Source organism: Balearica regulorum, chromosome 14 (assembly GCF_011004875.1).
Source record: "Balearica regulorum gibbericeps isolate bBalReg1 chromosome 14, bBalReg1.pri, whole genome shotgun sequence".
Lineage (NCBI taxonomy): Eukaryota > Metazoa > Chordata > Aves > Gruiformes > Gruidae > Balearica > Balearica regulorum.
Window position 1 is genome coordinate 21,369,268 of NC_046197.1, and position 22,756 is coordinate 21,392,023.

Here is a 22,756-nt window from a genome sequence, read left to right on the forward strand (position 1 = left end):
GCTCGCTCGGCACGGACGGCAGCGCTCGCCTCTCACCGACGATGCTCTAAGCCAGCGGACAGGGCAGAGCTTTCCTCTCTCCTTTTGCCTTTACAGCCAGACAAGCTCTGCTCTGAGCTGAGCACCAGTATCAGGACAGCCCGAGCCGAGCGGCCGCCCAGGCGTAGCTCCGCTCCCGCCAGCCCATCGCCCCCGCTCCGCACAAGCGCTGCCTGGTGCACACTTTGCTCCGCAGCCTCGCGCAGCCCTGGCGAGCTGCGACAGGATTTGGCCAAGTGAGATTAGTCACGGCCGAAGCCCAGATTAACCCTAGCCTCTGGTTTGCAAGAAGGAAAATGTAATCCAGCTCCTGGCAAACCAGAGAGCAGAGCTAGCTGCTCGGGGATAAACCCGGCAAGGTTCTTCACCTGCTCCAGCAGCTGAGCTCCTCTGACCGTGCTCTCCGCTGTTTCTTCCTTACCTCCAAACAGCATATTCTGCAACTAACTGGCCAATGCTGCAGGCAGATTAATATTTTGCAGACAAAATGTGCATCAAACACTATTTTCATGGCAGACTGACAATTTCATGCTCTTCAGGGTTTTGTCGTATTGTACTTTCCCCCATGAAGTGTGGAAGGTCCCTTCCTGTGGGAGGATGAACCCGCTATCTCATTACTGTCCATGGAGCTGATAGAGCTCCTGGTTTCATCTCTTCTCCCTGGACATTTCCCTCCCTGGTAAGCAGCACTCTAACACCGTTTCTCCTGTTACCTGTCACTCAGCCTTTCTTCATCCAGTGAAACGCGGGCACAGACTTGCTGCCAGCTGAAGATCCACCTGCACAGTGCACACCAAAAGGTGCAGGCTGCCCCAAAGGGGGCTGGGGAGGAGGACCATGGGCACCAGGTCTGCAGGGAGGATGGTGCAGCCAGCGCTGTGGTGCCGGACACCTGCCAGCCGGAGCTACGTCCAGCTTCTCCATGACCGTTCCACCAGGGAGGAGTGGTGGCACACCACAGGGCATCGGCAGCAGCACTGGCAGGAGTCGGAGCTGGAGGGGGAGAAGGTGTGACACCGTACCTGGCTGCTGAGCCCTCACCGCACCGTGGGAGTGGGCACGGGCCACAGGTCGGTGGGAGCAGGCAGCACGTCCCTGCACCGCCTGCGCCATGCCCCCTCCCGGAGCCCCCAGCCCCGCGGCAGGGCAGAATTGGGGCTACCGGCCTTCTGTCCCCACTTGGGTGCTCCAGCAGAAGCCAACGAGAGCCATTTGTGGGCAGCAGGTCCCAACCACAACGGGGGCCGAGTCGCGGGAGCATCTGCTGGGCTCTGCTCCATCAGCACCCAGGAGCTGCGTTAAAAGCCTGAAGTTAGTCCACGTGGGGCAACTGTTCGGGCCATCAACACAAATACCCCCCCCCAAAAAACGGGGCCGGTTCAGGAAGGGTTTTTAGTGCAAGGCTGAGCATTGACTGCAAGCGTCGTTCTACACACAGCACAAATCATCCCAGATTTCCAATTCTTTGTATATTTTTATAGCTCAATAGGGTTTTTTTTGTTTGTAACTGAGAATTTGTCCTAGTTCAGTTATTACACTCCAGGATTGCTTTCACCATCTGTACCTAAATTCTGAAATAAGTTTGCAGAAGCCTCAAAGAACAAACAGAACATTCTTCTTATTTGAAATTAAAAATCCTAAACTCTTCATGCCAATCTCATTAGAATTACATTCCCTTAAAGATGTGATTGTTTGAAAAGATATTTCTTAACTAACTTCTCCTGCTGAAAAAGAGCTGGTGTCAGTAAAATCCCACCAGGCAGTTTACAATTTTCGTACTTTTCCAGCGGGAAGCGTGTAGAAGCACAGCCACGTTACCAAAACACAAATTCAAAGCAATCCAAACCCGTTTGATAATTCTGCCTGGCACATTGTTTTTACAGTACGTCTAGACACAGATACCAGCAGTGAAATTGCTGTGAAAAAAGAGATGAAAAAAATAATCTGAAAGGTCAATTCTGGTCATCAGCATTTCAAGGCGAGTTTACAAATATTAGAAGGATGAATAATGAGTTTTCACCAGCTAAGAAAGAATTCAACCCGTGACCTGGGAAAAACAAAGAAATGAGAAAAGCATCGGCAAAATGGGCTACTTCATTTCTTTTCAAGTACCTGCAGAAGGAAGCAGGCAGAGGTGCAGGCAGTGCACGCCGGTGGGCTGGGTGCTGCGCTGCCTTGGCCGGAGGGCAGTCCCTGCTCGGCAGACTCACTGCAGCCGTCCCATGCCCAGCCAGGCCCTCCGGCACCCCGCAGCCGTGGCGCGAGGGGCTGGCACTGCCCGTCCCCGGGGAACCACCGTTACCTGCACGGTGACTGTGGAGCCCGAGCCCTGCAGCATGGCCGTGCCCCGGCACGAGACTGAGCCAAGACCTTCCTTCTTCGTGCCGGGCATTGCTTCCAGAGCGACAACGGTCAAGCACCTCCAAGCCAGCAAACCCCACAGGTTCCCAGCACGCCCCAGACCAGTGTGACGGTGAGCCCAGTGCCGCCCTGCTCGGGCAGAGAGGCCAGGCTACCAAAGGGGGTGTTTTGAGCACAGCCAAGCATGCAGATATTACACATCGAGCTGCTTTAGGGCAATGTAAGTGACTAATGAAAATGGGAAAATCCTTTTTTTTTTTTTTCATTTCTATGGCAATGGTTTGATGATGATCATTTGAAATTGATTAGTTCTGCCACATGCATTTTATAGCCCAAAAAAGCCAAATGTTTCACATTACCTTGTCATTTAAATGATAATGCTTTGGAGAATGTATAGAAGGAAAAGACAGACAAATCCCTCTGCTGTGGCAGAAATGCAGCAGCACAGCAGTCCTTCTCCGAAGCATCCTCCATCCCTTTCCCTCTCCTGTCACAGCCCTGCTCTGTGGCTGCCCGCTGGTGCATTGGGAGCAGCGGAACACAGCACAGCCTCCCCAGGAACCTGCACCCCAGGACCAGGAGTGCTTTGGCAAACTGGGAGATATAAAACAGAATTTATAATGGATTTTGCTGGAACTGAGAGTGAAGTGGTAGCTCTTAATCAGAGATAGATTTGTGACAGCTACAGCCACCGGGCACATCAATGCATCTGCTCATCGCGCCCCCGTCACGCTTGGTCTTGGGGGCGTCGGTCATTCCTCACCCGGGGAGGTGTCCAGTGGAGACCACAGAAAACCACCCTCTGTACCGTGGCAATCTCCTGAGTCATCACGAATCTGCATGAGACAGGATCCTGCTGGCCAGGGCAACCAGTCCCTGGGCTCGTTACGTGCACACCAGCCCGTCTGTAGCATATGTCCGTCCTTACCAACATTTTAAAGTGCTTGGGGCAGAGATCAGCTGCCCAGGGCAGGGAAAGTTGTCCCCAATGGAGCTGCCCTGGGTTCCTGAAGGGCAGCACAAGCTGGGACAGAGGAGGGGAGGCAGCAGCAGCCCCTCCGGAGAGCCCCCACCAGCCCCCCTGCAGACGTAGCTCAGGAGCAGGGGACCTGGCGGGGTAAGAAATCCCAGCCTGGCTTGAGAAGGCTGGTGCCAGAACATCTTCCGGCAGCAGCCTCCACGTGGCAGATCGGGGAGGCAGGAGGGCATCTCTGGGCGCTTCGGGTGTTACGGGCCAAGGCAGTGCTGGCAGCGCAGCCTGCTGCTGCTCCGCTTTAAACAAACAGGGTAAACATCACCCCTCTCTATCGCAGAGCGAGGCCCAGGCGCTGCCTCTCCCCAGCCAGTTCCCCCAGTTTTGCTCAGCAAAGGCACAGACAGCGTCTTGCCGTGCTCAGCACCCGGGTGCCTGCAGCCGCCTCCTCCTGCGGAGGGGACGGTACTGGTGGGAGGACACACACCCCTGTGTCACCGCAGCCTGACTTGCACTGTGCGGGATCAAAGCAAACACATTCTCTATTGAAAAAGATTTAAGCCCTTGATACTATTTGTGTTAATTATTTCCTGCGCACATCCCACAGCGTAGGTACGGCTGTATAACCGAGTGGCACTCGAGAGCTCGCGGAGGCTGCTAAATGAGGCCGAAGGGCTGTAGCTATTAGACTGGGGGCTATCTAAATAAGTAGAGCACTTTTAATGACAGCAAAAGCCTTACTTCACAGTCTGAGCAGAGTTAAATATTCCTTTTGCACTATGTGGGTTAGGAATTCCTCAGAGAACAATGCTCATCAAGTATATTTAAACCATTATGACGAATGGCTAAGAGATGATTGCAGCAGGGCGGTTTCAAAGCCCTTTTTCACTTGTCTGTGGTTGAAAATTAAACTGTGGAGAGATGCAGTTTTACTCCAAAGTGCGAGCATCACAGGACAATTAAACGTCAGAGATACACCAAGCTGCAGCAAAATGGTTACAGCTATGTAAATATCTGTCTAAGTAAAATCATCAAAACATTAGATCAAAGTGGGGCTGGCGGAAGACTCCTCAATCTTCCCTCCTCAGGGACAGCAGGCGTTATGCAGGCAGATACTAATAACCATAATACTGAGCACTTACATCGTGTTTTACCTCTTCCCGTTGCTGTGAAGCAGGAGCTGCACGTTCCCGTGGGGCTGCTCACCGAAGAGCGGGGAATCGCAGCGCCTGATCTCACAGCACAATGGAAGACACCACAGCAGCAAACTCTGCCAGCCACACGGCATCGAGCTGCTGCCAGGAATAACTGGACTGAAAGTAAAACGAAGGCTGAAACTTTCGAGGCAGACAGTGAACTCCAATAAATAGTGTCCAATTCTCTGATATTTCAGCTTAACTTTCTACAGGGAAAAAAAAATAAATCACAATTCCCTCCTTCCCTGACAAACTCCAGTGACCGCTGCCGCCTCCATCCGCTCCCGGCAGCGCAGGGGTGCTCCTGGGGGTGAGCGGGGATGGGGCAGGTGGGTTTCCCGGTGAGACGGGCTGGCTGCCCCCACCCCGCACACAGCCCCCCCCGTACACTGCGGGGCTGGCCCACGTCCTCAGAGGCCCCTGGCACCGCACTGCCCAGGGCTGGGCCTGGCACCGGCCACGTTGGCAGCGTGTCTGCAACCCTGCCCCTCCTCGGGACGCCTCGCTGGGCACCAGCAGTGATGGACGGGCTGGATGGTGTAACTTCAGGTTGAGCGCTTGCAAGAACACCCGGGCTGATTTTTGGCTCCGCTTCAGCCCTGTGGTCGCCAATTCAAGCACCAGGACGCGGTCAAATGCAATCAGCTCACGCTAACAATCAATAGCGAAGATAAGCACGGTGATTATTTATTTATTTTCTTAACCACATTGCCCGTGCACCCCGCCGAGGCGTCATTACCCTCACGGTGGGCCCCGATCTATCGGCAGCCGCTTCCACCGGCGCAGCGGGAGCAGACAGGGGAGCACAGGGGCAGGTCCGGGATGGGAGCCTGACCCACCAGCTCGGCACTCCTGTGCCCACCCTGCGCCCACCCCGAAGCACGCGCACACACACACACACACGGGCTGACTGTTCTTCTCGCCCCAGTGTCTGCAGCACAGGTGAGAGAAGGAGGAGCAGCAGCCGAACGACAGCGTTACACCCCCGGCACACAGAGCTCTGCAAAGCCGACACGAGCGGTGCCGCAGGGAGGGCGGCAGAGCCGGCACGACGCGCAGCAGAGGACGCAGCACCATGCGGCCAGGGCCACCCGCTGTGCTCCTCGTGGCCTCCCCTCACCCAGACAAGGGGGAACCCGCCAGCGGGTCTGGGCAGACGGGGCTGTGGCACACGTCCCCCCACGCTCCCTACACCTGCCAGCGCGGGTCTGACCGGCCGCTGGCCACCGCAGGTGAGAGGGACGCCGTGGCACCCACAGAGCCCATATCCAGGTCAACCCAAACAATAAAAATGCATTTTCAAAAGGTTAAAAAGTTTCATTTCCAAATGTCAAAACTCAGTGTTCCCACAGTGAAATGTTTTGCTTAAGAGGTTACATTTATGTTTTGGAAATTTTAAAGCAGTTTGTGTTGGAAAAGAAAAATACACAACTCATTTATCCTGGACTCTTGAGTTTCTTCACTTGCCCCAGAAATTCAATGTTCTTAAAGAATACACTAGAAATAAAAATAAATCAATACTCAGAAATTGCTCCCTTGAGAACGCTGACCTTGCCTTTGCTGTTTTACATGGTTTCCAGCAGTGTGTTGGGGTGCTCAGCGGGGTCCCGGTTACAGGACTGACACCAAGACCTGCCCACAGCAGAGCTCGGCACAGGCGCCGGGACGGCCGATGTAGGCAAAACTGTGACCCGCGTTTCCTCAGTAAGCCCAGGGCTTTTCCAGCGCACGTAGCCAGAGAAGGAAGCACCAAGTGGAGTCTCACTCCCTAACACCACCGTCTTTTGAGAACCTGCCTCCCACCCTGCAGAGAGTTGATAGCCCAGCGCCGACATCCAGATGCCAAGCAAACTCCTCCAACGGGCTGTCTAGGTAACGGCATATTAGGCTGGAAATGCTGCCTGAAACATGACAGCAGATACACAGGTACATGAAATAAAATGTTTTCTTGCTCTGTAAAGAAAAATGCCTGCCAGCGACCAGGAGCAACTCAGTACGGAGACAACGATTAACTATCTGTCTGGGTTCTCAACAACTTCATCTGCAATGGAACCCATAAAAGTGAGCCAACAGTAATGATAGGAACGATTTCATATATATAAATATAAAAACCCCAAGTACTCAAAATGCAAATTCAGACAGGATGTTAATAAATTACAAGCTGGTCTGGTCTGATTAATGTCATGACAAGATTACTGCATACTTGGCATTTCTAGGCCTATGGGTTAAAGGAGTTATTGTCTGTTTCTGCTCTAATATCAAGTGGGGGGGAGCACGGCTTCTCCCTGTTTGCAGACAGACACCCCGCTCACTGCTGGAGCCCACACGCTGGGGTGTCCAGTGCTGCCTGTACCCGCTGCCTGCACCCGTCAGCTGGAGCTCCCGGGGGCACAGGATGAGCTCTGATGGAATAAACAGGGCGCACATCGCCTCAGGCCGGAGCTGCTCTTTATATGCAAATTAAAGAGCATAAACAGCTATCCCAGGGCAGCACTGGGGGAAGAGCAAATTTGCCGGCACTGCTCAGGTGCAGTCAGCTCCCAGGGCGGCAAAGCGATGCCCAGCAGCCAGGCGCTGCCGTGCCCCTGCACTTCCCCTTGCCAGCCTTCCCCGCAGCGCTCCCGGGGCGGCTGCTTTAATGGGGTCTGTGCCTCCATCCCCCTTGCAGTAAATGGAAAACGTAGCCTCAGGTGTTTACATTTGATTCGGGAGGCCGGTTTTAATCTCCTTAGGCTGGGAGGAAAACTCATTTCGAGAAGGTACTTATGCTCCTGAAGCAGAAGTTGCGCTTGCGAATGCACTAAGAAGGGAGGGCTCGTTAACCACCTCCTCGCTGGGACGGGCATGCAGGGCGGTGCAGCAGCAGCACCGTGGCACTGGGGTACCTGACATGAGACGAAATGAGGTGTTTCGTGGCACACCTGCCCAGAGCCCGCGCAGCCCAGGCACCGCTCCAGCAGCGGCTCCCTCCTCCGCTCCTGTGCCCAAACAGCAGCCAAAGCACTGGCCTCCGAAACAAGGAGCATCCCCCCATCCTCCGACATCAACCTGCTGCGTCACGCCGGCATTATCGGTCCTGCGGCTCGCAGGTGACACCGGCAGCGATTGCCATCGAAGACCCTGAAGAGAAAGGCTGCTTGAGAGCCTTGGTCTCTCCGCACTCACCCGTAGCATGGTGATCATGGAGGGGTCTCGGAGACGGCCGTCCTCATCCTTCAGATTGTATCCTTCTGGTCTCTTGTCCCGCTCACTGACCTTCCATAGCTTCACAGTCTTATCTGGGGGCAGGAGAGAGGAGAGCGTTATGGCTGGCTGCTCCCCCAGCCGCCCGACGATGACACGCTGAGGCCATGACGGTTGGTTTAACAGTGAACGCCTGCTGCGTCCCCACCCGCAGCTGGCTGGAGTGCGTACAGAAGACGTACCCGTCACCACAGCACTTTATCCCCAGAGCCCTGGTTTTCCTGTTCCTGACGGACAACTGCCAGTGTGTTTATTCCAGACACAGGGAAACGTTTGAACAATAGACCAGAACTACGGGATTAATCAAGAAATAATAGGAGAAGTGCTTTCCCAGGGCTCAGAGGTCATGCCCTGAATGCTGGCGTTCGATACAGCGAGTGGTGGGGCCGAGCTGTCCCCCGAGGAGGTGACGAGGTGCTGGCACCGCGATGGGGCAGCTCAGGCAGCGCAAGGAGGCTGAACCCGACGTCCCGGCAATGGGCCGCCAAGGTGTGCCTGCCGCACACTGGTGCACACACACAGACACACTCCCCTTCCCCACACCTGCACACCCACTGGAAAGGCAGCCGAGAGACGACTCTCACCTAAGATCTTTTCCTCCTCCGTTTCCTAGCTCATACAGCAGTTATCCCAGGGCCACCAGTTACTTTTTGAGAGTAATTTCCAAATTAATTTAGCTTCTAATAATGGGAAATGTGTTAAATACCAAGGATGCAGCAGCTCTCCTAATTCTGTCCCTGCCAGCTGCTCTATTTCTCCTCCCCTTTGACTCTCATGCTGTGAACACCCCTCGGCCACCCCCACTGACCCCCAGTGCTGAGGTGCTGCCTTCCTCGCCCCGGCCCCGCGCCGGCCCCTTCGGAGCAGGAAAGGAGGGATGGGGACGCCCGAGGGTGGCTCCAGCTGGGTGTCACCCTGCAGGTGTTGGGGTTCTGGACGCAGCCGCAGCAGCACCCGTGCTGGCAGCTGGTGCTGGGAGCTCTGCACGGCTTTAAAGCTCATCAGGCACAGCATGCCACAAGGTAAATAATTTTGCTTCCAGTGGAGTTCATGCAGAAATCCAGCGTGCAATGAGTGGAGCAGCTACAGGCGATTAAAGGTTCCAGCGAGCTGGCTGGTACAGCAGCACTGCGAAGGAGCAACGCTGGTGTGGAGGTACGCTGTCCCTGGAAGCTCCCGAAGGCGAAACGGTGCCTGTAACTCTCTCAAAAGTCATCCCGACCTTCCGCTCCCAAAAACTGTGCAGAGCCCAGCGTGTACTGGAGGCAGCGCCGAACTTCCCCGCGGCAGCCCCCGTCCCCTCCTGGCATCCCACCCACGCTGGGCCACGAAGCCCTGGGGAAGGAGCCCTAGGACATGTGGGTTTATTCTGAATAATGGTGTTTTCTTTCCTCTCTCCTGGCAGAGACTATTGGTAGTTTATCATCACTTCCACCAGGTTTCATACACAACTGAATCATCCATCTTCATTTTCTCCTTTACACGACAATTCCAATAGAGTGCCATTAATTTTGTTTTTATTAACCCACTTTACTTCAGGGGGTTTCTATATATAATGTTAGTTTAACGGTAAGAACAAAAAGAAACAGCATAACACGGGAGTATTTCTAAAAGAATAATTTTGATAACCTGCTAGCATATGAAACACCATCCCAAATGGAAAGATAATATCCCTGTTAATCAAAAAACTATTTAAAAACTCAATTAACAGAACATTATGCTCTATAATTAATCTTCATTGCATTTCAATGATTCTCCCCCCAAATGAGTTTAATAAGTCTTTGAATTTTATTACAATGATCAATAGAGTCAATTCTATAATACAAAGTAAGTTGGTTATGGAAGATAATTAGACCCCTCCTTTTCCCCTGAAGTAATTAAGTCACATCCATCTTAAGGTCCCATTCATCCCAAGTAATATTCCTGGATCCTCCGGATATTTATCTGAACATAACATGCAACTGCTGAGCTGAACGCAGCTGCAAATTGAAACAAATCAGCTGCAGTTTTTCTTTAAAAAAAAAAAAAGAGTAAAAAAAAAAAAGAAGAGTTCCCAAGATCCAAAAATTAAGAAATACAAAAAAGTTGTCAGCAGGGGGAAAAGACTCCTGCCCTTGCAGGGAATGGATGCTGTGAAATAAGGACAAAGCCTCGTGCACGGGAATCGAGCTCTGCCAGACAGTTTTGGATCTGTTCCTGCTCCCCCGTGTTACCCTGAAGGGAGTCGACAGTTTTTTAACACACATTTTTCCGAAAGAAACACCACAGGGAAGGCCCCATCTGCCTGCCAGGCCCGGGGAGCCGCGGCCGTGCCGAGGCGGTAGGACAGCAGCACCGGTGCACGCCCAGCCGGCCCGGGCTGCCCGCGGCCACGTACCGTTGGTGGAGAGCAGGAAATAGGCTGCGTTTTGCTGCGGGAGCCATCGGATCTTATTGATCTTCTCCTCTATCTCCAAGCTCTTCAGGTAATCGAACTCCGGCTCGTGGCTCTGGAAGGTGCTGTAGACATTGTACTCTCCCCGGCGGTGGGGCTGGTTTTTGCTCTGCAGGAAGGGGAACAGAGAGGAGTTTGAGGCACAGAGAGCGAGGGAACATCTTCTGTTGACTCTTTGGTTCTCTGAGGTTTGTCAAGTGATGGTGAGCGCCTGGTTGCGGTGACACGCCGCGGGTCTGAAAGCCAAGGCACGGCCTCTCCTGGCGTGGCGGCTCCCACATGCTGGTGTGGGCAGAGGGAACGGAGCAGGAATGGAACAGGAATGGAGTGGGAATGGAACGGGAACAGAGCAGGAACGCAGCAGGAACAGTGCGGGAACGGAATGGGAATGGAGCAGGAATAGAATGGGACCAGAGCAGGAACGCAGCAGGAATGGAGCGGGAATGGAATGGGAATGGAGCAGGAATGGAATGGGACCAGAGCAGGAACGCAGCAGGAATGGAGCAGGAATGGAATGGGAATGAGGCGGGAACGGGGCAGGAATGGAGCAGGAATGGAATGGGAATGGAATGGGAACAGAGCAGGAATGCGGCAGGAACAGAGTGGGAATGGAATGGGAACAGAGCCACAGCGCTGTCCGTCCCTGGGGAACGGCTGGGACCGAGCACCAGCTCCTGCGGCACCGAAAGCAGCCCCAGAGCAGCCGCTGGCAGCACACCACCTGCACAGGACAGGCAGCGTTTGCCCCGCAGGGGAACAAATATAAAGCAAATAAAACACACCCAAGAGTAGGACACAATCTCTGCAGGAATTGACTCCGCGTGCCACGGCTCAGACTCGTATCATGTAGCTGCAAATCCCACGCGGTGAACCACCCACCCAGGCTCTGAATGGGGCTGAGGTAATGAAGTGAAAACTATTGTGGAGATGAACTTGCTGCACACAAACGATGCATTTGGGCTGGTGAAGCCCCACTTGTCCCCTGGAGTGCAGTCCTGCTCCAAAGCAGATGCTGAACAGAATACACCCGGTGTGATGTTAGGAGCCTCAAAGCTCAAGAAAAGCAGTAGAATAATAAAATGAGAGAGAAATGAGAAATGAAATAGGGCTGGAAAGGTTGATGAAGCATCTATGAGCGTAACCTTTAACCGACTGGTTCTCTCCAGCATATACAGAAATCATTTTGAAGCTGTAACTTTGAGAAAAAATTTAAAACATTGTCAAACTGTGACATTTTTCATGTCCAGGCCTGACTCATCACCCTCCACTGGCAGCAAACACACCCACAGGGAAAATGGCTCCCGCCGGCTCAGGCCAGGCGATGCCGTGCGCGCCGTGCCAGACCTGCTAACCGGGACGGCTTCGGGATTGTGCCAGACCTGCTAACCGGGACGGCTTCGGAAACGGCGGGCACTCTGCCGGGCAGCGGGGGCTGTGCAGCTCCCCTGGCCAGGGCCGGCCGTGCTGAAGGCCGAGCGGTCGCCACTCCTGAGGAAGCCTGGGCAGACCACAACCTCAAACAGAGTTTGTTAAAATCTCCCGAGGTGAAGCATGTCGGAAGAGGAACGCGACTGTTTCATCCATCTATGCTTTCCAGACATTTTGGCAGTGTGAGAGGGTTTTGGGGGCGGTTTTAGCTACGAGATGGACACCTGCTCAAATGTGCCGGCCTGATCCGAGTTACACCTGGCTGCAGAGAGCTGCAACCAGAGCAAAAGGATGCAGGAAGCGCAACGTGAGTTTGGCGGGTGTTTTACGAGATGAAATCTGGTCCTGCTTATGTTAATAGTCACTTTTCAGTCTGGAGTCTGGCAGGAGAGACCTGAGGTTAGGAGTGACACAGACGGATTAGGAAACAGCAGGAAGCTTCTCTTAAAAGGATAAAATCGGCATTTTGCATTCACTGACACTTACCTCCTGCTCACGTTGAAATATTACAACACGGCCCCCCTTGTCCCCTGTTGCTAGTAATTCTCCAGTGTGGTTGAATTCTACTGTAGAGATGATGTCAGCTGGAAAGAAGAAGACAAAGACAATTTAAGTAACCGCAGATTGGCTTTCACAGGCATCTAGAAAGCACCGTTCCCTGTACAGCTACACGCCTTGTCAGTGGGATCTCCATAAATCTCTGTTTTTCTATTGTCTACAATAACAATGGCTGCAGCATTTTGGAACTTTGCTGCCACGGACCAAGACCTGCTCAGCCCTCCTGCCCTCTTGCCCCTGACCTGCGCCCCAACAGCCTAATTCAGGGGTACTTCCAGCTCCATGCTGTGCCCGTGCCGAATGCAGCCTGGGGACTGCTGGCAGCAGCGGAGGCGCGGAGCTGGGTGGCACAGCATCGCACGCCACAGCGCGGCGTGGCACGTTCTCCTCATGCCCTGGGGAGCCGCCCCCACCACTATGGGACATGCGATGGATTCCTGGGACCCGGGGAGGGCTCAGTGCCACCCGGCACCCCAGGGGTCCTTGCCCCTGACCTCCCAACGGTGCCCGTGCAAGGGGCAGGCTTCGCTCCCGCCCGGCTCTCTGCTTCCTCACTCCCCTCCAACGCCTGGGGAGGTGGTCTGCCCTCACCCTTGGACGGAGCAGGCAGATGGAGACACCTTTGTACTCTCCACCCGAACACACCAGGCAGAGCAGCCTGGGTGACCACATCAGCTCTGCCACTTTTCTCTGCCTGTTGCTGAATCTCCCATCGTCTATCAAGGTAAATTGAAGTGACGCTTTTCAGCCCTCTGCCACCTCAAAAGCCACCATGCTCACTCCATTCCCCTTCCCCACAAACCAAAGTGCCATCACCAGGAGGCAAAACCCCTGAGCAAGGACCGGTGCTCGGCTGCAGTAACGGGGAGAAGCGAGGAAACGCTCCCAGACCTGTAACTTGTAAACGCTTTAATCTCCAGTGTTTACCCTTGAGGCAAAGCAAGCAGGAGAGCTGCTAATGATTGGATTTATTAGGCCTATTTTTAGAAGAATGTCAGAGGTTAATTCCACGGCAATTACTGCCCAACTGGTGTTCACCCACTGCCTGGAGTGCAGCGCTCTGCCAGCACGAAGCTGGGGAAGGGGAAGAACAACGCGGCCTTGGAGACCCAGTGCTGGGTGCAAGATTGATTTTGCAATGAACGGCACTTAGCTACGATAACAGCCAGCTCACTCCTGCCGCCATAGCTGACAGGATTTGCATTTCTTTTCTCTCTCATTCCTGCAGTCCACCAGCACTAACAGTGTTGTGCAGCCCACAGCTGCAGCCTCCGCAGCTCTGGGAAGGGGCAGAGCCCCTGTGCCGGCTGCGCTCAGGCCACCGGCACCGCCCGGTCCGCGGGCACTGGCACCCTCAGAGCGCTCCGAGCGCTGTGTTGATGTCTCTTGCTCGTTACCTCTGTCATGGGCCAGCGGAGAAATCATCTGATCCACATAACCTGAATTGTCCCTTCTCCCTTCTACGATTTTTATCCCTCTTGGATACACACCCAAAAGTTTCCACAGCAGATTAGAAGGGACGATGAAGAAAAGGCCATCAACCCAAATTCAGAGACTGGCGCTGACTTCCGCAGCTGCTGGGAATGCTTCTGACGGTCTCCATCTCCCGTGATGTCAGCCGGGATGCCATCCACTAAATGCACACCCATGCCACGGCATCTCCCAGACGAGGCATCTCAGAGCCCCTTCCATGGCCCCGGGCTCCCCCAAAACAACACACCTCTGCCCCAGGATGGTGCCTCAGCTGAGAAAAGTGACTCCAGGCGGAGCTGGGAGTCAGAACAGCCACCTGCGGCAGGCAGTGCCCAACGGTGCGGAGCGCTCACTGGCGCACACTGCTGCTCCCTGGCACACACACACCATTGCTCACCGGCGCACACGCCGCTGCTCACTAGCACATGCACTGCTGCTCACCAGCACACATCGCTGCTCACCAGCACACATCGCTGCCCCCAGCCCGCCTGCAGCAGCGCCCCGTGCTCGCACACACCGGGTTAGACAGACAGCCACCGAGTCTCAGTTCACACGGGCTTCACCACGCGGGTGGGTTGTGTCTCCTGAGCCAGGCCAACAGGGAACCAGCCCTCTGGCACAGAGATGCCCGGACACAAGACCATCCACAGCTTATTCTTGCCATCTGCCGCTCTGTGTGCTCAAGGGAACACCCCTGCTCACTCTCCGGTCTCCTCTGTCCCCATAGTGTGCAAGGAGCCCACACGTCTGCTGAGCTGTGCAAATCCAGATGGCTGCAGGCGGGTGAGTGATGAACTCCAGGCTGCTCCTATTAATATTTGTGCATCTTCCCCATATTGTCCCACCTCTCCAGCATGAAGCAGATTTGTAGTGACATGCAAACGCATTCTGAAGTTCATCTTACTTCATTTACAACGCTTGGCTGCTGTGAATAGATTTAGGGAGACAATTTCACCACAGACACAGATAGCGCTGCAGAAGCAAAACCCAAGGGGCTAACGGGAACACCCCCGTCCTGCTGAGCAAGCAGAAAGCGGTCTGTGTGCTGAGGGCTGGACTGAGCTGGGCAGCTCCAAGGCGAAGCACTTTATTCCTTCACATGGAGCCCTTCTGCCTCAGACTGCCTCTGTGGGCAGCAAAGTCTGCCAGAAAGGTTTTAACCATCTGCTACTAACGTTAATAAAAAGGCTGGAATGCGATGCAGAAGGGCTGAGCTCTGCTCTCGCTTACCCCAGTGAAGAGCCAGGCTAACTGTGGCGGAGCTGACAGCGTCTGTTTGGGATTTCAGCCTTTTGGGGTTAAAGGCACCGAACAGATCTCGAACTTCATCAGATCACCCTTTCTTCAGCCCTTGGCTGGGTTTGACCTGTTGGTTAAATATCATTCCCATTTTGCAGTTGGAAAACACGTCCTGGAAGGTTTTCAGGTGGGTTTTTTTTCTGGTTTCCCTTAGGCCATGTAATCTACACATACTTCTTGGTTGCTTCTGCTGTTCCTGCACACTCTTTAAAACCTTTTTTAACAGACCCCACCTCTGCCAATAGGGTTGCAATCCATTAATGCACTGGATAACGTGATGCACAGCCTCTGACCTCTAGATCCCCGTTTCGCATCCCACATGGACTGGGGGCAGCCAGGCACCGTCTGTGTGCCCATGACTTCCCCGTGCTCTGTGCTAGGTGCTTCCCTCCTCCGCACGGCTCCTGGGCCAAGCCATAACACAGCCAGGTCACTTGGTTTTGGCAGAACGAAAAAGGAGATTTGCTGTTAAAAAGCACCTACTATAAAAAACCAAATCCCTCTCATACCCCCCCAGCTCTTTAATCTTGGATTTGCTTGACCGATGGGCTGGAATAGCAAGGACCCACGAAGTCCCTTGCATGAGGGAAACCTTTGCAAAGAGGCTGCACTGAAGCTAGAACCTCAGAAATTAAATTAGCAAAACATCAGTGAACAAAACATCCACCTGACATAGTTCTCTTTCCTCAGTCACCGCACTCAGCGATGCCTCCCAAAGGGCACGACAGGTATTTTTAAGCACCCGTTACAGGTTGGCAAGGAACACCTAGACAGGGCAAATCCCAGCCGTGCTGCTGCGAACCTGCCAGACTTGCTACAGCATTTGAGGATCCTGCAGAACGAGAAACCAATTTGCAATTTCAAAGCAAGGACATTGGGTCTCACAAATATGACTGAAAAGTTAAGCCAAAAGCCACCTCCATTCTCACAGGTCACTGCATCCACAGCTGCAGACAGATGCCACAGCCAAAATCAAACATGCTCAAGCACTGCGAAACAACATTTGGAACCAAATCTGGCTCAGCAGCTTGAGCTAAGCCCCAGTTCTAGCAGAAGTTTTCATTCCTGTAGTGGGTAACCTCCACCCCGGTGAGCATCGCTGCGATGCCCTCGGTCCAGCCTGGCATCAGCAGAGGTGTCACGCGGAGAACACGCTGGGGACAGACCTGGCACAGAAGCTGCAGCAGCAGCCGAGGAACTGCAGAGGCCACGACCAGGCAGCGTTAGTGTGCACCTCACACTCAGCAGCATTTTTCCCTCCTAAAATTACTCGATTGAAAATGTATCTGTTTTGCACTATTTAATCTTCTCCATCACCAGCTGCTGGTTTTAGGCCATTCACTTTTCAATGAATTAAAAATAACTTTCTGTGCTGCAGTGAGACATTTTTCAGACGGCACCCGCTACCTAATGCATCACCTTGTCAGCAGAGCTATCTGAAACACCGGGGCCGGGCACCACGAGGGTCCTCGCGCCTCCCCCGCCCCAGCACCCATTTGTTCTGCCCCTGCGGGGAAGGGGGATGAGGTCCACAGAACCCTCTGGGCTTCCTGGACCAACCGGTCGCTCATGCCCGCCGTCAGGATTTCAGACAAGGATAACAACAGAGCCTGGCTAACACCACACTTTCCTACCTAAGAAAAACCAACAATTAAAAACCCCTCTCATGAGCAGAGTATTCAACGCAACCCCAAACCCACCACCGTGGACAGGAGCATCACCCCCAGGCACCCGTGGGCTGGGCTCTGGCTCTGCTCCCGGGTCTCTGGGGAGTAACAACAGTCTGGCACTGCGCAGGAAAACATCCCCAAGGGGTAACGTGGAGGGGTCTGTAAAAGGTTACAAGTCAGGAGCACAGTGCAGCATCAGAGCCCTTTCAAAGACATCTCTCGACAAACTCAGGCTCCTCCAGCACCGGCTGGTCGGTCACGGGCTGCTGCCTGCTCATCCCTACCCGCTGCACTTGAGAGACACGACAGGGTGATTATTAATTAAAATTCACATGTATTCACATTGAAATGATCAATAATTTATGCCCATTTTTCCTAAGGTTCCTACAGCAGTTTTCTGACAACAGAAAGGAAAAAAGCTTCTTTTTTTGCTTTTTCATTTCCTTCATCACCTCCTACACGCTCAGTGCCCCGAATGTGGGAATTTAAAGAAAACAGTTTCCATGGAGACCCTCCCCTCCACCAGCACCACCCGTTCTCCCTTCCCTCAGCATCAGTGCTCCTTCACGCTTTCATGCTAAAAATATCGAAGACGGGATGCGATTTCCGCCGTAGCGATACAGTTTTATCAGAAAAATAGGAAATTTATAATACACATACACCCCCCTCCCCCTCTCCCGGTGTGGAGGGAAGGTGTGTTCTCGGCAAGGAACGGGAAAACGAACCCGTTATTAAAAAGAAAGAAGACAAAACCAGGGGAGCTGCTGTCAGCGCTGAAAGCTGCATCCCTGGGGCAGCCTGACCCACGGCGAGGAGCTGCTGGCACTGCCGCCCCTCTATGCCTGCCCACCAACACAGGGGCCTGGCTGCCCCGTCCTCGCTCCCAGTGCATCCCGCCTGCCCCGGCATCATCCGCAGCTCCACGCAGAAGGGTCCCGATACCGCGGGTCCCGGCAGGGGGGCCATGGGGACCCCACGCACGAACCACCACACCTGCCAGGAGCACGTGCCCCATTCGCACAGGATGACACCCATGGTCCAGCCTGCGAGGCCCAGGGCGCAGCAGGACAGCCATCAGCTATTGGCCTGGTGCCGGGGCACCCCTGGGCTCAGACCCGCAGGGCAGGGGGGTGTCCCCAGCCCCGCCGGGGGCTCTGCCCGCTGCTGCGTGCCCCCACATGATGTCAGCCAGCACGGCTGGCGCAGGACAGCGGCTCACGCTGTCGCCTCCCCCTGACTGGCATAGTTTTCCAGGGCCTGCCTTGCACAGAAGTGCTGAGATTTTGCCCTTTCTTCCAAAGCTGACCAGTGTCTAATGGGGCAGAATGATTTCACCCGGGGCGGGACGGTGCAGCCCGCTGCACGTTGCCAGATCACGTTGCAGGACCGATCCAACAGGCTAAGAGGGCTGCAAAGAATGCTCCGCATTGCTGTCACGGCACAGCAAACCAGGAGGTTCAAAGTAGGGAAAGCCAGGGAAAAATCTGCCTGCAGGCAAGAATACCAGCTGAGGTACGCGTGTTACAGCAACCTTTAACATCCAGAGCTTAAAAATCCACAATTTGTAATTAGCTTTTCAGAAATGTCTTTGCACTGTGCTTACGACGACTGCAGGACGTGTCGGGTGAGGTGGCCGGGCAGGCTGGGTACCAGCTGCGAGGTGCTGCCCGGCATGGTGCGCGGCACTCCCATGCACTGCCTGCGGGGCTGAGCTGCTGCCCAGACCAGCTCCGCTGCCCGTGCCTGGAGGGATGCCGGCAGAGGCTCGTTTCAAGGGCTTGCAGCGCATTGCTGGCACTGGCCTCATGCTCGCTGCCAGAAGGTGTGCCGGAGCGCTGTCAGCTTAAAGCAGGCGACGCTTGAGTCACTGCATGACAGTGTCTTCCCCGGTTGCCTCTGCTCCCATGGCTTCTGCACCCTTGAGCGTCACGCAGCTTTCCTGTGCACCATCTCCTCCATCTGCAGGGCAGGACCACGACATACGCACAAGTATTTCTGCAAAGCTTAGCTCTCTGTGAGCCCCAGAGAAAACCCTTTAGAGGCAGGAAGGACATTACTATAAGCATCATTATGATAATTTTTGCTACAGTGGGAAGACCATTTGTGTCTGAGGTCCACAAATGAGTCGGTCATACAGTTGCAAAATTAGCAATTTCCAACCCAGCAAGACCCAGAGCTGACATCTCCCCGTTGCTATGCATGGTTTCACCCTAAAGCTCATCTGTTCCTATGTCTCGTTCAGCCTGCTCATTCACCCCAGGCACCGGCACTGGAGACCCGGCATGTTCTCCAGGTCACCGTCGCTCGGTCACCGTTGCTCAGCCTCTCGTGCATCCCTTCCCCTCCGGCTGCTTCCCCAGCGGGACAGGTCTCTTGGGGTGGGTAGCGTGGGCAGGCCATGGCTGCCCGTACCCACGCAGGACCAGGAGCCGTGCAGGTGACACCATCAGGCCAATTCCTCCCCTAATTCCTCAAGGGTGGAGTTTCAGATGGCACCGCACACAAAGCCTCCAGCTCTGCAGATGATAATAAATAGGGAAGCACCATAAATAACAGTAAACCAGGCTGCCAAATGAAGAAGGATTTAGATCATTCAAATCCCAGGCTGTGAGTTATCAAATCCAGTTTAACGCTGGTAAGTTGGGATAGTAACTCACCGCAGACACGTCTCTCCTCCCCCCCAGAGCGAGGGCAGAGGGGGATTGCTGAGTGGACGGGGATGCTGCCCCCGACCAGGAGCGTAGCGAGCTGTTGCAGGGAGATCCCCCCGCCCAGCCTGCTGCTCAGCTGTGATGGAGAAAGCAAAAGGGATGTGACAGGTCCTGTTCAATGGAGAACAAAATCTTCATCTGAAACCATTCAGGTGGATGAAGAAAGCATGAAAAATTAAAGGGCTCAGGGAGGGACATGAAAGACACAGCCATGCCTGGTAATGGGAGAGCCCGACCACGAGCCCACCCATGGACTCTCTGGCGGGGATCTCAGCGCAGGCGAAGCACCATCTCCGCATCCTATTGCTCCGCGGCAGGAGGTGGACCCCGACCTCAGAAAGGGGCTTTGAGGAGGACACAAACCTTCGAGTTCCCACAACCCTCAGCCTCCCGAGGAGGACTCCTGGCTCCAAACAGTGACAGCCTGTGGGTCTTATCTCGCTCAGGAAATTGTGAGACACTCTGCATTTCACTGTTTAAGAGATCCCTTTGGTTTCCCTTTCTGTCTGCCTCTCTTAAAAAAAAAAAAACAAGAGACATAGCAGGGTTTTTTTAATAACTCTGAAACACACACACTATCAGCAATGAGGAATTCACGCTGCATGTCAGAGCTTTAAATGCAGATTTGTGGAGTTTTGATGGAGTTGTGAAATAGCAACATGCAGACTTGAACACTGCAAGGCATTTTAAAAGGAACCATGACCTGCTCTCACTTTTCTAAGTTCAGATTTACAAAAGAAAAAACCAAAACCAACCAACCAAACCCCAGTTCCAAATGCAAACAGGCCAACCGTGCCTTTCTGTCGTGGGTGCCAAGTGGCCGACAAATGGAGAACGCCTCTGGGGCCAGTCCCTCCTGATCCGCACACAACAACGGGCACCTCTGCTTCAGGAAGGCAGCCGAGGAGTCGTGCACGCCACTTCAGGGACTTGGAAGCTTTACAGGTTCACCTCTTGGGTGGACAGCCAGGGCACCCCGAAACACTTCCCATGACAGGAACCCCCCAGCAGCTCCAAAGCAGCACTGGCAGTGCCGGCTGCAGGAGCGGGACCCAGCCCGGTGCTCCCCCAGCGCAGCCGGCAGCGCGCGGCGTGCGGCACAGCCAGACCCCCGGTCTCCGCCCCAGCAGGCAGAGCAAAAAGCTCATCCAAAGACCCGAACACAGCTTTCTTCCCTGCCTGTGAACAAGTGTTGGTGAGGAACCAAAACCAGGCGGACTGCAGGGCCCCTCGGCCACACAAGACGGGCCACAGAGGAAAGCCCGGGCACGGCTGCGGAGCTGGAAGGGGACAGGGAAGCGCCATCCCAGTCCCACCAGCACAGGGCAAAGTGCGATTCGGGTCACGTGGGGCTGAGCCCAGGCCATCAATCCTCCTCCAAACTGTGTGGTCCACGGCAGGGGGGAGCGGGCGGGAAGGGAAGAGGACAGCAGAGGTTAAACTGGGATCTAATGGCACGCAAAATCACACGTGATTGATCTGCATTGATTTTTCCCTGCTGAGGTGAATGATAGCCTGGCAAACAGAAATCAATTCCACTGCATTAAGCCCAGTAAGGATCTGGTATCATCAGCAAAACGCCCTGAAACACCACTGCTCGTCAACACCGGCACCTGCCTTCCCGACCCCTCCGTCCCAGACAGGCCAGGGCTGCGGCGAAGCCGGGCTTTGCGGAAAAACACCGCGGCTGAGCATCTCCAAAGCCCGGGGAAAGCCCATGCCCGCTCCTCGGCCCCATCACGAGTCCTGTTTTCTGCAGGGGTCAGCCTGGAATCACGGCTCGGAGGCAGACCTCCTGGCAGCTCGGGGAGGGCTGGACACGCTGCTGAGCTCTGCCGCCTGGGTGCGGCGTCTCGTCGCGACGTTGCAACGCTGCAGAGCTAGCAGCGGCTGCCACTCTTCCCCAAAATGGAATAACTCTCCTAGATTTAAGTGCTAAAAATACTGGCACATTCAAAATTTCTCTGCCCTTGTTACAGCAAAGAATAATTTAGTGCTACCAACCTAGACGAAAGAAATTTCCATCTGGCAGCTCCCCCAGTGCATCTCTGCAGCATCCCCCAGTGCAGCGCCTCTTTCACAGCACCTAAATGGAAGAGTGTGGATTTACATCTCTCCCACCGTCCTTGCAAGGTTTAATTCACTGTAACTGCTGGAAATGAGAGTTCAGGAGGAAATAATGTCGTGGAAGTGTTTACCATGAGGGTGCACGGAGAGCAGCGGCTCTCGCAGTGCCCGGGTGTGCGGGGCAGCGCTCTGTCCCCGTCACGTGGCAGCCTCCATCGAATGCTCCTCCGGAGCTGAATGCAATCAGCAGAAACCATACAGGTTCAAAATGCGACGGGTCAGTTAATTAACAGAAGCAGAACAATAAAACAGAAAACAAAGCCAACCACAGCTTTCAGACAGATCCACAACTTTACGTGGCACGTGACACAGATATTTCCTTCCCACCCAGACACACCTTGACTTCAGAGAGTCCCCTTGCAGCCAATTGTAACAGGCACACGCGGTGAAGAACTGGGCAGGAGCCCCCATCTCTGGGGAGCTCCATGACCTCTCCCAGCGTGGAGCAGAAACGCGCTCACTCTCATCCTCCCCGCTGAAGCTGAGACCCAGGCGGTGTGAGGCTCCGGCCCCCCCTCGTTGCCCAGCAGCCGGGAGTGACAAGCGGCACCTTCCGCCTCGCAGGAACAGACTCCCTGGGAAGCACGGGGAGAGGAGGGAAGGGCTGCGACTGGAAGGCGAAGGTAGGTCCTGGGGCTCAGCTGTCCCTCGCCCTCCCATCCGAGCGGGGACGAGCAAGGGGTGCAGTGGAGAGGGAAGAGAGGAGGTGGAACACAGAGGTGCGGGGGGTCGGTCTGTGTGACCCGCTGGGCCAAATCTCCTGCCCCTACCGGGATACTCAAGTGCCACAGGGGTGGGAAAGACCCAGATCCTGACGAGCCCGGGAAAACCCGTCCTGCGGGGAAGGGCCTGGCCCTCTGGCCGCCGAGGAGCCGCTCACAGCTTTGGCACTGCGCCGGAGCGGACTGCGGACGCCGCGCTGCAGCAGCCACGGGCCGTGTCCCGTGGGGTGTGCGGCAGTCATCGCTCTCAGGCAGGCCAGCTTGCTTCAGAACACGCTGGTAGTTTCAGATGGCAGCTCTGGGCGAGAAGTAGCAAAGGCAGAGGCCAAGGGCTGAAAGCAGCGCGGTGAAGGCTGGCGTACAGCGTGAAATCCCCTGCTCTGGGCTCGTGTTCCCCTTCTCCTGGCCAGGGACGAGTCCCATCGTTAGCCAGACACGCTCGCTGCAAGCAGATGAGGTGAACAGGGCAGGGGCACGGCTACAGGGCTGCTGTCAATTAGACTGCCCCGGCTCCCCCGTCCC

General features: G+C 54.7%; 1 protein-coding gene across 2 annotated transcripts in view; it reads right to left on the bottom strand.

Annotated features, from left to right (window-relative positions):
• Positions 1-22,756, bottom strand: part of PPP2R2B (protein phosphatase 2 regulatory subunit Bbeta) — a 101,440-nt gene that overhangs the window by 15,592 nt on the left and 63,092 nt on the right. For both annotated transcript variants that reach the window (XM_075766393.1, XM_075766394.1), the window contains exons 2-4: positions 12,161-12,258; positions 10,190-10,355; positions 7,735-7,847 (exon numbers count right to left, since the gene is read on the bottom strand). In XM_075766393.1, the coding sequence (XP_075622508.1) occupies positions 7,735-7,847; positions 10,190-10,355; positions 12,161-12,258 (377 nt within the window). The remainder of the gene's footprint in view (positions 1-7,734; positions 7,848-10,189; positions 10,356-12,160; positions 12,259-22,756) is intronic.